General features: G+C 38.4%; 1 protein-coding gene across 1 annotated transcript in view; it reads left to right on the top strand.

Moving 5' to 3' along the window:
* Window positions 1-14,570, top strand: part of YES1 (YES proto-oncogene 1, Src family tyrosine kinase) — a 52,057-nt gene that overhangs the window by 18,510 nt on the left and 18,977 nt on the right. Inside the window, exon 2 of the mRNA XM_035317696.1 lies at window positions 13,534-13,806. Coding sequence (XP_035173587.1) covers window positions 13,542-13,806 — 265 coding nt within the window. The 5' untranslated portion in view covers window positions 13,534-13,541. The remainder of the gene's footprint in view (window positions 1-13,533; window positions 13,807-14,570) is intronic.

Genomic DNA, 14,570 nt, shown 5'->3' with positions numbered 1-14,570 from the left:
TTTTTCTCCACTACAGTTAGTATTTTTCATTTCTTATATCCATCTTGACATTCAAGACAAGTAGTTTTGGGGGTAGAAAATAACTCACAGCATCATCTCGGGTTATATATACCTAAATAAATGTGCATTTTTCAAACGTTTCCCTTGCTGTGAATTTTAGAGCACCAGATAGAAACACCAGGGAAAAAGGAGCCCCTCACCATGAGCTCAGGGTTATTGCAGCTCACAACGGGGAACTGGGTGTCAGACACATAGTATGTGCACTCCTTACTTGTACCAACAAGGATGCAAAACAGTTCTGGGCTCTGCAACAAAAATAGCAAAAGTCAGAAGCCACAACTATGACGTGCCGCAGAAACAGGACAGATGAAGCACACTGCTGGCCTGTCCTTAACACTTGCAGAGCGATTCTCAAATAGAGATTGCCATTGCACTGTGCAGCTCTTACCAGCCTTCGTGAATGAACCGTACCCTTCCCCTGGTGGCTGAAGGTGCAGGTATTTATTTACTCCTGCTAATTCTGCTCGGCCCCAGGCTTATCACTGTTGCTGTTTCTGGTGGTGAATAGCAGGGCATTCCAGCAGTGAGCCATCCACAGATTGCTCCGAACAGCAGAACTTGTTTTCCAGCAGATAGCGTTAGTGTTTTGTCTAGAAGACAGGCTTTAAAAATACACAGAATTGGTTCTTGAAGTTAACCTGTGGGATGATGGCATTGCATTGGCCCTGCTTGAGAGATGAGATGTTGAAGCACTGTGGTTATAGAGCTGGTGAGGACCTCAGGGATTTCTGAAGTTTAGAAGACTTGAAGCAAAGCAATCCCATTTCTGATGGATTGGGAATACCTTTTAATTTTCAGGTAGATACAACTTGCTATTTAAACTTACAAGAAGTGACAAATACAAGTTTTTAAGTATTCGTAAGCCACTAGTTTAGATCGGTGTAAGTAATGGAGCACTGAAATGAATAGGAAAACCACATAAAAGAACTTAAAATACCTTCCCTACCACCTCTGGAAAGACACAGAACAAGGTTTTCTTCCCTCTCTCTTGTTTTCCAGAAAAGAAAAAAAAAAAAGTAGAATTATTTTAAATGCTTTTTAAAATCTTACTTGTTTTTCATAAATACTTTGTTGCACAGAAAGTTTCTGTTGGAGCTTCTCAGCTCTGCTGTGGGATACATACTTCAGCTCTTTTAAGCACGCTGCTTATGTTTGAAGAGTATGAGTTCTGGCATCGCAATCTTTCTATTTTAGGCAGCACTAATTCTTTCTAAATGTCGTTAATTTGTTTCCTTCGTTGTTACTCGGAATTTAAATCCTTCTGACCTGTGACCAAAATGTAAATAACTGCCAGAAGTTACTGAGGAATACGTTGTTTGACGTGCATGTTTTTTGCTGAATCCTGGCTGTCTTCCCCCCTCACCTTTCAGTATCTCCATCTTTAACATTTTATTAAAATGGAAATTGACCTTCCTTCTGGTTATACTCTTCAAGTCAAAAGAGCACTGCTAAAAGCTCTGCTTACTGGGTAGGATTGAGAAAATTTGCTACTGAACACTAGTTAGCCTGAAGTGAATCTTTAAATAAAAATTGTGTGTTCGGAAAAACAAGTACCAGAATGACTGAAAACAGAAAAAAAGGCTAAGGCATCTTGCCTGCTTGTTTAGAGCAGTGTTATCAGAACCTACAGATAAAAACTGAAGGACGCCCTTGTACTATGGTGTCCTTTATTGTAGGTGAACAGTATTTACCTATGTGAAATGCCTCAAAATAAAAATTATCTATTGTTCTTTCCTTTGTTTGCTGCTTATTAATATTCTTTCTGATTCTTTTTCTAATAAGAACCTGTAGCACTCCAGTGGTACCTCTTCACACCCTCCTCTCATCTCTTCCCCTTCTGCACCATGTGCAGCAGCTAACTTGTCGTTGGTTGTGTTCCCTTTGCACGCTGGGGAGACGAGTGGCTGATAATGTGCTTTACGTGTTGCTCACTTGGATTTTCACATTTGGATTTTGTTGACTGCATGTTAGTGAGTAATCTGAGCTGCAAAATGCTAAATTAGAGGGAAGATCTGTTGCCTGCTGTGGAAGACCCTTTACAGATAACAGATAACTAGATAACTGCTGTAATCTTTAACATATCTTTAGAATATGCCTGAAGACTTCGTTTTCTTTTTTTATTCATTTTTATTTTAAGTCCTTTCAGCAGTTTTAAGTGGTAAGGAAAAATCAGCAGAAGATCCATCTGAAGGAAAACAAAGGAGAAATGGGAAGCAAAGGCCGTGTGGTTTTCCATTACATGTCATCATTGCAGGCTTGGTACATCCTGTACATGCCACTCTAATTGCTAGTCTGGAGCTGGAAAGAGTTTTTTGATTCCTTAGGCAAAAGAATCAGCGTGAACATGAGGGAAAACAGCACCTTGCTTTTGAAAGCAAAGAATTGAGATATATTTTTTTTTTTTTTTGGTAGCAGGCTCACAAATCACATGTGAAATGCTCACATTTAGAACAAGACTTGCCTGTTGAAGAGAGAGGATACCTTGCAGGAGCCAACCCTGGACTGGGACAAGTGATGCAGTGTGCAAGTAGTCCTGTTTAGTCCCCCGAGACAAGAGGAAGGTGGACACTTCCCTGCCTCCCAAACAAATGGGCACTTTCCTTCTGCAGTGTGCATGCTGTGGTGCAGCAGGAGTATCTTCCTCTTGCAGAAGCAGATAAACTGAGGGACTAGAGCTGCTGCATGGCTGAGCTCCGTACTTGTTGCAAGGCTGTGCCAAGTGCTTGCAGGGCAGCTGAATGGGACTGTGGAGTACTGGAGACATGTGTAAGAAGCCCTGCACAGGGTAATGGTGAGACTCTGCTCTTACCGTGTCCGGTTGTCTCTGATTTCAGATGAATTGTTTTCTTTTTCCAATTCTGCCTCACAGCTCCATGATTAGAATAATCTGCATTAGTTGAGTCAGGGGCTGTTTTGTACAACAACATATAATATACCTGTAGCGAGAAGGATGAGGGCTGTGCTTTCAAGATGAGGGAGCTTCTGTTCTCTAAAACATCCCTGAGAATCATAAGAGACAGTGGCTGCAGCTGAAATAAATACTATAATCTCAAAGAAGGATGAAGAACATTCCTTATCTGGGGTGCTGTATCTGTGCCTGGAGATCCCTGCTAAAGGAAAGCACTGAAAAAAAATGAGGGGGCTTGGAGATGATGAGATTGAGTGCCTGGAAAGCCACTCACAGGACTGCATTCAAGTGAGATGCATCACACGTACCAGAGGGAAGGGTGAGAGTCATGAAATACCCAGAGAATGTTGTGGCTGAGGTGGGAAAGACCTTCTGGAGGTCCCCTGGGGCAGCCCCGGGCAGGGTGCCCAGCAGCCTGCATGCAGAGGGAACGGAGGCTTGGTTCTGGTGGGGCTCTCAGGCAAAGGTGTTACAAGTGTGATACAGTGCACATATTTTAGAGGTTACTGTGTTTAAAATGTGGTACTTGTCCAGTGTGGGTGGCTTCTCATAACAGGTCATTTTGAAATGTAATGAATTTGAACATGGGTGTACTTTCAAAAATACAGAAAAAGAGAAATGAATTTAGCACAGCCCTATGGCCTCTATTGTGCAAGATGCCTGACTAGCTAATTAAGGTAATTTCTTCTGGTCCTCTTTCCTATGACAGCTATTAGATCTGTCAGTATAGAAAGTAACATAACAGCCATAATGATAGCTATTAGGGATATAATTCTTGTTTAGTTAAAACATCATCCAGCTCTTCCCTTTTAATAAGGCTATTATTTAGCAGGTGTCATCGTACATTTTTTTTGTTTAGTTTTGAATTTCTTTACAATATAATTGTACTCTTCACTTGTTTTTTATGTGCAAAGGGAAACACAAGCTATTGAATCACGAAGAAGAGCGTGCATGTCTGGTTGTAATTGTTTATACATACTTTTACTTTTTGTTTTAGCCAAAAGGGTGATGTTTTCCAGCTGGCTTCCTGAAATTCCTGTTGTTCAGCAAAGAACTAATTGCTGAAGGAGATCTGGGTCTGTGGTCTTCGAATAAATGAGCTGTAACATTTTATCAGTAATTGGATTTAAATACTTTAATTACTGATTTTTGTTAACATGCTAATCATGTCAATTACGTTAGTGAGGATAAAATAGCTTTAGAATAAAGGGGAATGTGCTTTCAACTTGGAGTGACGTTTGGCAAACAGTAGGTGTAAAAACTCATCTCTACAAAGCAGGTATGTGCAAATGTAAAGTAACTGTTCTGTCAAACACACACCAAATTAATTAAGTCTAAGCTCCATCAGATTCCTTAGCACTGTTCCTGTGTTATAAGTTGGGTGGATGTAACAATCATTTATTATAACTTTTTTTTTTTTTTTTGGTTCACTTTCTAAGTTGCTGTGACTGGTCCTTGCTTTAGTATTTCTAAGTTGACTAACACTGAGTAAATGAAGTTGCGGCTGGAGTGTTGCTGTTACTGAATTCCTGTTTGCTCATCTTAAATGTAATTGTCACTTTAGCTGTATGCCCAGCTGAGAAGATGCAAAATACTATAGATTCATATAAATTCCAGTATCTCCGAACTTCTGTGAGCTTGGGCTTTTTGTAACCTGTTTTTTGTATGTAGTTCATAATTGAACTTTGAAAAAAATGACTTCTTAAATTTTCACAGATTTTTTCAGAACAAAAATGCTGCAAATTGTTCTTCTACTGCAGAAGTTTCACATCCATTTTTCTCTAATGCAGACTTCCCTTGGGAAAGCAGTTTGCATGCTTCTTGCTGAAAACAGAACAATTATTTTAGTAAAAAATATTTTAAAGGTGCTTTTTAAATTACTTCTGGAGACATTGTTTTCTGAAGTAATATACTTAAAATGGTATATCTAAAAGTATTATGTGATACCAGGCATACTTTTTGTTCTTTTCCTAGGATTCAATGAAAACAAAATCTTTCTGTTTATAAATAAGTTCGTAAATCCTGTCTGAAATAGACTAGACAGCTTGACAAGTTATGACATGCATCTTACTGTCATCTGCAACATTATTTTGGAGAGACTTCTTGAATATTTCAGGCTTTTAGTTTTCAAGATAATTCTAATTATTTACAAATTAGTAAGTATAAATAGCTGTTGCACTAAATTGTCCTTTTCTGCTTGAATTTATTTATTGACTGTGAGCTTAAATGTTCAAGACAATGGAGCAGCAATAATGCTGTCTAGACAATATATTGGTTGTTTTGTCTGTGGTATTGTCTGTTGTCAGAGAAAATTTCTTGGTGTGGTGAAGGCTTCAAATTGTATGGCTTGACATTATAACTCTAAATTTAAAAATAGCTTCATGTATATGCATTATATATTTCAGCACATAAAATTGCTTTTGCAGTTCTGATATTTCAGTTAATCTCTCCCTTGTGATCTTGGCCTCTGGAATAAAGAAAATTAATCTCACTGTTGTGTATCCATTTTGCATCATCTGCCTTAGGATTGTTGGCAGGTCTTTGTTGGAAGTATAAAAAAGCAAATTATTTGTTACTCTTTCTGGATACAAACACTTGGCTGACTCCACTGAAAATCTACAGAGTAGATCCCGAAAACATAAACTTTCTTAAAATAAAAGTTCTGCATAGCAATTTGTAGGTTTTTTTTTGTTTTGGTTTGGTTTGGTTTTTAATGAGCTTATGCATTAAAATTTGATGATTTTGTCTTTGCTGTGCTATGAAATTTAGAAGCAGTTCCCTTTGGCACAGTCTGGCTAGGCTCTGCCTAGTTAGTACATGTGGGCTTGGGGTGCTGTTTTTTTTTTTTTTTCTTGGTTGTTTTTTCTCCCAGCATCTGCTTCCTTTCATGTTTTCTGTTACCTTTCACGCAAGGTGGGCAGCTTCCAGCTGAAGTGGAGTTTGAAATCCTATCCATGTGTTTCATGAACGTAACATACATTGGTTTAAATCTGTTAGCTGGTTCACACCTGCAGGACTTTTCCAGTGTAGCAGTCACTTGTCTCCATCTGACTGTGGAAATCCGGAGTGGATCAGTGAAGGCCAAGGACATTTCAGCCTGTGCTTATCCTGCTCATCTCCTCTTCCACAGCATCTGCTGCTGGTCACGCTTCCTACAAAAAGACAGTATACTTGGTTGTCAGAGGCTCTGCCCAGGCCCGTGGTGAATGGGGAGGTCTAGATTGGAGGCAAAAGCCAGTACTGAAGACAGGATGCTAAGCTAGGTCAACTTTGGTTAGAAAAGTCATTAAAATTACTGTAGGCGTGCTGTCTTCCACCTCCACTCTGTCTTTCCTGAGCATACATTACTCTGGTTGGAAAAAACATCTTTATTTGCTGTCACAGGATCATAGAGCTGCTCGGGTTGGAAGGGACCTTAAAGATCACCCAGTACAGCCCCCTGCCATGGGCAGGGACACCTCCCACCACACCAGGCTGCCCAAAGCCCCATCCAGCCTGGCCTTGAACACCTCCAGGGATGAGGCATCCACAGCTTCTCTGGGCAGCCTGTGCCAGTGCCTCACTACCCTCTGAGCGAAGAATTTCCTCCTAATATCTAAATCTCCCCTCTTTAGCTTAAAACCATTCCCCCTTGTTCTGCCATTGTCTGCCTGAGTGAAAAGTCTCTCTCCATCTTTTTATAATCCCACTTTAAGTATTGAAAAGATATGTTGTCATATAATATGTAGTCAAAGCAAACCTACGTTATCTCAGATAGTGTAGGCAAAACCGTGATTATAAACAGTTTTATGAGCATATATTTTGCAGAGGAGGCTGTGTGTCATCCATGACATGATCATTTTCTCCTGTGTGCCCCCAAAACTTTTGCCTGTATTTAAAATGAAAGACCAGCGCTACAGCTTGAGCTGTCCAAGCACATAAGGAGTGGGAGGAGATCCTACATGTTTTGTTCAGACAGAATAAGAGTGTGACTGAGAGGGAAAACTGAGAATACACACGTTTTTCTTGACATTGCCACACTGATGATCTTTATTTCCATTTTGGTCGTTAATTATTTTTGTTGCAGCGGTTATTTTTTCCTTTACCTCTGTCACCTGACATCCGATGGAGCCTTGCAGTTAGATGATAAAGCCTGGTGTGGATTGGGATGAGGGTAGTCCTGCCCTCTGGAGCAGCTCCATCTCCTCCTACCTGATAGTTCCAACAACAGTAGATCTTTCTTCTGGAAAGAAGCCTTTGTCTGAGACAATTCAAATTGGAGGATTGGAAATCCTCGGTCTCCTTCATAGACTGTATGTTCAAAGTCTGATACACGTGTGCAAGTGTCCCACGTGTAACCCAGTCAAGCCTCAGAAGAAGCACACTTCATCAGACTCGTCTTCCATGCCAAAATGCTAAGAAATCATTAGAGAACGGGAAAGACTGAAGGACTTCATTCTTTCTCATGCAATTCCTGCTTATATTGAATTTTCAGGTAGTATTTTGAGATCTGTTGTTCCTTCAGAGCATAGTTGTAATGATCTTGTCAGCTAGTTCCTCCAGCCACGCTCAATGTCATTACTTTACTGTAAATTTTAAAATCTGATTTCTGTAATAAGTGGTAGCTAGAACAGAAATACATAATATTGCAACAGTTTTTAACTCTCTGAAATACCCAAAATTTCCAGTTATAAAAGAAATTCTGTACTCATTTTTTCTCTTTGTGCAGTGTCCTCTGTTTGCTATACTAGTTCGCCATAGCGTTATTAGCAGCCAGCCTAGCTGGAGTTTGTTCTGCTTCTATGAAATCAAAAGCATTGCCACAGGAGCCTCATAATTTTTCCTTGAATGTGTTTTTGCAGTCATATTGAAAGCAGGATTTGGTCTGTAGAAACATTAGGATCAAAAGTTTCTAGTTAGTGATAAAGGACATTATTTTTTTAAATACCTATTTTAATGTATGAGCAACCTAAGATCTAATAGTGCTGGTTTATAGTTATTTTCCTGGATAGACTTATGCTCAGATGAGTGGTAAACACTGAAATTGTAATAGCCTAAGTCCTTGCTTCAATGTCTTGTTTTATGCTTCTTCCTTTATCTTCACTTTTCGCTCCTTATTAGATCATTAACTACAAGGTCATGTCAGTGGCACTTAAAATGCATAATCATACAGACTGTCTAAGGTCTCATTATGCTAATGTTACTGCTAATTATAAAACTGAATCCAGGGGAACATCATTCTTTGAAATGTCATGGGTTCTTCGTAGTAAAATAAGGAAATGTTGCAAGTTATGACAGCTTATAAAAGATAAACTATCACATGGTTAAAAGTACATAATTTGAGAATGAAAACTGTGTATACTGTGCAGAGAACACAAGCTAGCTTTGGTCGTTCTTTAGTGTATTTTACTTTACCAACATGCTTGCTTTGTATTTTAAAAAGTTACCATATTTTTGTATCAAAGCAGTGAATTTTAAAATTGAAGTCAGTTAGTTGAATGGAGTAGTATTGGCCAAAAGGGTTACTAGCCTCTTTTCTGATTATTTTTGTTTCGTTCAGTCTGTGTCACTTCTAATAAATGAGTTTTACATGCTGCCATCTGAGACCACCTGTTTGGTGAATGCTCCGCATTGTTTGCCTGGTGTACAAAAAGCCAGTAGACGTTGCATGTCTCCAGTGACATACGGCGTCAGCTCTGCACTTGTTTAAGCAAATAGTCAGCTGTTAGCTAATGGATCCATTAGTGTACTTTCCGTAGAATATCCTGTCTTTGTTACTGCATGAAACTTTAATAACTTCAGATCATGGCTCTATTTAAAACTTAAGAGGACTTTCTTGTGGAGGACACTTTTCACATTTGAGAACTGAAGATGCTACTTTTATTGATAGAAACTATTTTTGTTGTTGTTAATACTGAGAAATGAAAGTAGAGTAGCAGTGGAAATACTTTTTTGGTCTTTTTATTGGCAATTTGTGAATCACAAATGAAATTCATTTTTATATTATGTATCATAGGGTTTTTGCTGTTATTTTTTAGGAATAAAGATGCTTGCAGTTTTGCTTTCTTGTTCTTGACAGAGGTTTGACTTCCCCAGTGTTCTTGGAATGACTCCTCTTCATAGTGAAAAACGACTTAGGTGCTCTTTTCAACACCGTGAGCGTTTTCAGTAATTGAAAGGAGTGGAGAAAAGAAGTGTTATATTTCACCATCCCACTTACTGATTTTTCTTTTTTCCTACCTCTTGTATTTATTCCCTGCATGGTTCTAGTACCTGATTTAGTGAAGAGGTTGAGTGAAGAACAACTCCCTAGAGCATCTTTCCCTTCACAGTGTGTTAGAGCCTCTTTGTGTGGCTGCCGTTTGCTGCCTTATGTAGTGATGAAGTCTCCAGAGGACTGGAAGTGATGGTTCGTAACAAAAGTGAGAGAGCAGAATACCTTCAGTTTGGCCTCTGGAGGAAACTCCTTACTTTTCTTGATTCTTTTAATATTTTTTTTTCATAGCGAACAGGTTTTGCTCTTAAATCAGTGACAGCAAGCAGAACAAACAGGAGGCTCTCCCAGCTTTTGGTCTTCACGGTTGCAGAACCTAAACTGTTGCCCTCAAAGTCTTGATGCCAATGGGAGAGTGTGAAGGAAGTGGAAATACTACACTGTTTTGAGGTTATTTGCAGACTGCTTTGCTCTGAGAATGCTAGCTGTTGCATTGTTGGTTTATCTACCTAATGTTCTTTCATGCCAGTAGGAGACCTTTCTTGAAGAAACCTTGAATCCCAAGGAACCGGTGAATAAATAACTTCTGTAACTATCAGGAAGAGCTGGAAGGAACAAAGATGCATGTGATGAATGAGTGGGTTCCCTTGTGGCACCCACCTCTCTGGGCTGGATGGGCATCAAGGCTGCAGATGCCCTGAGGGAATGGTTTGATAGGATATGACAGGTCTTGGGGAAAAACTTGTTTATCTTGGGCTGGTAGGTCATCCTTCTGAAATGAAAGCAGGAAAAAACAAAACACAGAGGCTTTACTAGCCATACCTTTTGATTTATTGAACAATGTTTTGCTTGTGATCTAGCACTCTGCTGTAAAATAGTCAGGAAGATAAGGGGGCAGTATTGACTTTCTTGGAGCTCTCATTTTGACAGAAGGCTTGTTAAGGTGCCTTTGTTATTGAGGTGTTTGTAGAGTATTGAAAGACAGTGAACTTCTGCCCTTTGTATGACTTCTAAAATCCCAAGTCAAATTAGATGTCACTAAAATCGTATTTGATGACAACTACTTTCTGGCATACACTCATTCTATTGATTTTTGTGGGCATCCTGCTAACCTTCATCCATCCTTCCAGTAATCGTTTCAGCTTCTGCTTCTTGAAAGCATTCTAATACAGGATTGTTTCCATCTAGATAGCAGAACAAGACATCTGTGGTTTCACCCCAGGCCTTTCAGACTGTGCTTTCCTGCTAGTCCTTTAGCAAGCTGACTCCTAACCCACCCACCAAAAGTATTTTTTCAGAGAAGGAAAAAAGCTACTGAAGTTACTCTGTCTGATGTACAATAAAGGTTTAACTAATGGGAATGGATCTGTGGTTTATGGATTACTTACCTTGGGTCAGCATTTCTTTGAATAGATGGACTGACTTCGGCAGAGCCATCCAGGAACTTCTTATATTTCTGTTTCTAAAAAGAATTTGGTGCTTCAGAAAGAGCCATGAATGTTATGGCAGAAACATATTTCTTAGTGTTTTGTTTCTGGTCAAAGAGCAATGAAAATTGTTGTAAGTTATTCTAGTTACATAAATTTTTAATAACAAGTGCAGTACCAGAAGAAACAAAAACACTACCAGCTGCTTAGGTTTTATTATTATTATTATTATCCAGTAATATATTGCAAGGCTAAACAGTAATAAGGCTTTTTTTTTTTTCTTCATTGTGTGGGCAGTCTCTTCCCTACTAGTCACCCTTTATGCCATATTCCCTGTCTTTTCTCCTCATAAATTCGTACTCAGTGTTTTACAGAATTTTTTTCGCCTATGTTTTGACTTTCAAAAGCAAATTATTTTGCTTTTGTGATTTTGTTTTGTGGGTTTGTAATTATAAAAGTAGAATGATTACATTTTTGTTTGCCTATTGTGAATGTTTGTCTCTCTGAAGTGCTGATTGAATCTGTTGTTAATCCCTTTTACCCCTGAATGAAGATTACTTTAGCAGTGAAATGGGTGGGGAGGGAAGAAGCAAGCAAAAGAGTGTATTTCTCCAGAATGAGTTCAGATCTTCAGTAAGGGCTTTTCGTTGCTTTGAAGTACACCAGTGGTAACTTTTTACTGTAAAACCACTACCAAAGGACGTGAGCACATACAGGTGATATTAGTTATAATTGCAGCATGCGATACTACTGTCTCTTAGTGTGGGCAGAATCCACCAGTTTTGTGAGGACTGGTGAACTTGCTTCTGTCTCTTTTCTTTTTCAATCTCGAAGTCTTGTCAGCCTGTTACAAGTTAACCAAATGCCTGAAATATTGGAGGAAAAATATTTGTGATGAACATGTACGAATGTTCCTACCTTTACCTTTTAATCTACTTATTGACATAAGTACTTTTTAATCATGCATGATGCTTAAATTTTTACCAAGGGTAGGGAATCAGTGCTATTTCCAAACCCATTTTCACAAAGGTGTTTGGACTTGTATTCCCTGTTTACAGAAAACTTTGATTGCGGTTGTTTGAGGAGAATCAAAGAAAGTAAGACAAGAATTCACAAACAGCCAAAAACCTGTGCTTCAAATTACAGTGTCTATTTTACAGAGGTAGAGAAACGAAAAGGATGTGTTTTGTGTGTTTGGCCCACTTATATCATGAATTAATAACTAGCTTTTCTACTATAGATTGTAAGGCTTCCTTTGGAAGGTATTTAGACATTACATTCTTCATGTATGTATATGAGTCATTAATTGTGCCCAAATGTTAATAGAATAAGCTGGGAATAATAATAGCAGAAGTAGAAAAAAAAGAATAAGGTGTGCTTTTGAGATGATTCATTATTCCACATAAAACCCTTAGATGAGATTTGTAAAAATGCAGTTATTTGACTTTCTTGCTTCTTGTTTCTGCACCAGTAGTTCTCTGTAACACATTAGTGTTAGCAACTGAATGTCAGTTGAATATTCTTAGTTTTAGATTTTATATGGTGCTTCAATAGCTATGGATGTTCTTCTTTCCAACAACACTGATTGAAGGTTTTTGAGGAAATTGAAGCATTTTTAATATTGTAGTAGTTATACAGAGGAAATAAGAAAACTTTTAGATTGGAGAACTAAATTTTCTTTTTGTGACTCTATTAAGGCAGTATTTGCTTAGTAAGATTTATTTTGTTCTAGATTTCATTACTAAGAAACTTTTTTAGTGCTTTCAGATTGCCGCTATTATTTTTTTAATTGATTTGTTAGAGAATTAATTTCCAATTTTTTAGGGTTTTCTATGTTTGAGGTTAAAGCAGGGGGGGGGGGGGGGTGTTTTGGGGGTTTTTTTTTTTTATTTTATTTTGTTTGTTTGTTGTTTGTTTTGTTTTTTTCCCCAAGAACCTAGAAATTTTCATGTCAAATTAGCATTGCATCTAAAACAGGCTCCTCTCCAAATCTCTCTGATTTGTTTCCCAGCTGGGGAAGCTATAAAATGCCTGCTATCAGTTGTCACCACCTGATAAATGACAGGTGGTGACTTCTTAAGACATGGTAATTTTAATTGCTTCTGACATGTCTCCTCTCTGATGATTGTCATCAGGTAAGAGGTGTCCCTGCAGTAAGCAGCTCTGGCACGGTCTGCCTCTAATGGGAATCTGTGGCCATCCTGGGCTGCCAGGGCCATAAATTGTCACCTGCCAGGGTGCAGTTCAGTTTCTAAGCTACCACAGATATTGTAATTACTCTTGTAAATTTTTTTCTAATTCGGCTTCAGCACTGGAGCTTAATTCTATCCTGTGGCGATTAATATTACGAGTTTATTTGTGAGTTGCATTCGGGGGGTTTGAAATGGATGGAAACTTGTTTACATCTTTAAAGACATCCTTAGTTGTTACCATCAGCAGCTCTGGACCTTATTGCACAGGTGTTTAAAAAAGAGAACAGGGGTGCCCCACTTGTCCTTGTATCGTGGCTTACATCACTCCATACTTGTCACGTCTGGTCAGAATTTATGGTCTTCCCCAGGTTTCCTGCTGTAGAAGACTTCGATGTCTTTTCCTCCTCTGTCCGGCTGCCTGTTTTTGTTGGGTTTTTGTTGGCTGTGTACAGTCCAGCAAGGACCTGGGGTGAAGAATAATCCAAATGTATTGTTTTCATGTGTTGTGGTAGGGGGAAATAATTATGTCCCCTCTACTCCAGGAATGGCTTAGATCTTATTCCAGAACATGTTATTACTGGCATTTAAAACCTGCACGTGGCAGCAGTTGCTGGAGGTTTTTGTTTTCTTGTTTGTTTTTTTTTGTAAACATCAATAAAACAACATTTTCAGTAACTTTGGGGGAGTCCTGTATTAACTAACAAAAGATGCAAAATCCAGATGAACTCATTTTTTTTCCTCTTGTTCTCACAGAAGCAATCATGGGGTGCATTAAAAGCAAGGAAGATAAAGGTCCGGCCATGAAATACAGGACTGAAAATACTCCAGAACCTGTTAGTTCCCACGTCAGCCATTACGGGTCAGACTCCAGCCAAGCAACACAGTCGCCGGCAATAAAGGGATCAGCAGTTAATTTTAACAGTCATTCCATGACTCCTTTTGGAGGACCCTCAGGAATGACACCCTTTGGAGGAGCATCGTCTTCATTTTCAGCTGTGCCAAGTCCATATCCTAGTACTTTAACAGGTGAGTATTACAAAAAATTCTTTTTGTATTGCTATTTATATGTAAGCTTCACAGTCATAGTCAAAAAAAAATGCTACTACCCCATGCCACACAGAAATAAATTTCAAATTTCAAATAAATTGCCTTTTGGAGATTTTTAATTTTCAGTATCTTTATTGCTCAGATAATAATTCAGCCCATACCAACTAGTAACTGGGGCTTTGTGGATGTTTTTTTTGGCTTTGGTTTTTTTTTTTAGAACCACAGCACAGAGATATTCGACGCATTAAAGGCAGTAATAAGAGTAGATGATAAAAATGCTTTAGAAATTCTAAGCTCTGGAAGGGATGCACATGCAGTAATGGCTTTAAACTTTTGGAGAGAGAGGCAAAATGTAAAGCATCTGAAATTTAGGAAGCTGATACTTTGATTTAAACTGTTTTTCAGATCTTTTGATTAGCTGTAAGTTATTTACATTAAGGCAGCAAGAAATCTTATTTTTTATATAAAGTTATTAAATATATGAGCAATATAAAACAAACCAGTAGAATTCTCATTATTGGTGGTCATATTAAAAGCAAATTTGAAAATATGGAAGCTAGAATTTACAAGGTGCGGAGACCTTGGCTGACACGTAATCTCTGAAGATACAGCATTTAAAAGCAATATACCCTTGATATAAAAATCTTAAAACTTAATTAAAAAACACTAGTTTTGTGCACATGGGTAATCTCAATACTTCACTTTGTTTTGATGTATATTTTTGAGAGGAAACTGTCATTTAT

The sequence above is a fragment of the Oxyura jamaicensis genome, chromosome 2, assembly GCF_011077185.1.
Source record: "Oxyura jamaicensis isolate SHBP4307 breed ruddy duck chromosome 2, BPBGC_Ojam_1.0, whole genome shotgun sequence".
Lineage (NCBI taxonomy): Eukaryota > Metazoa > Chordata > Aves > Anseriformes > Anatidae > Oxyura > Oxyura jamaicensis.
Note: the sequence above shows the minus strand (reverse complement) of the source record. Positions and strands in the feature narration are given on the sequence as shown.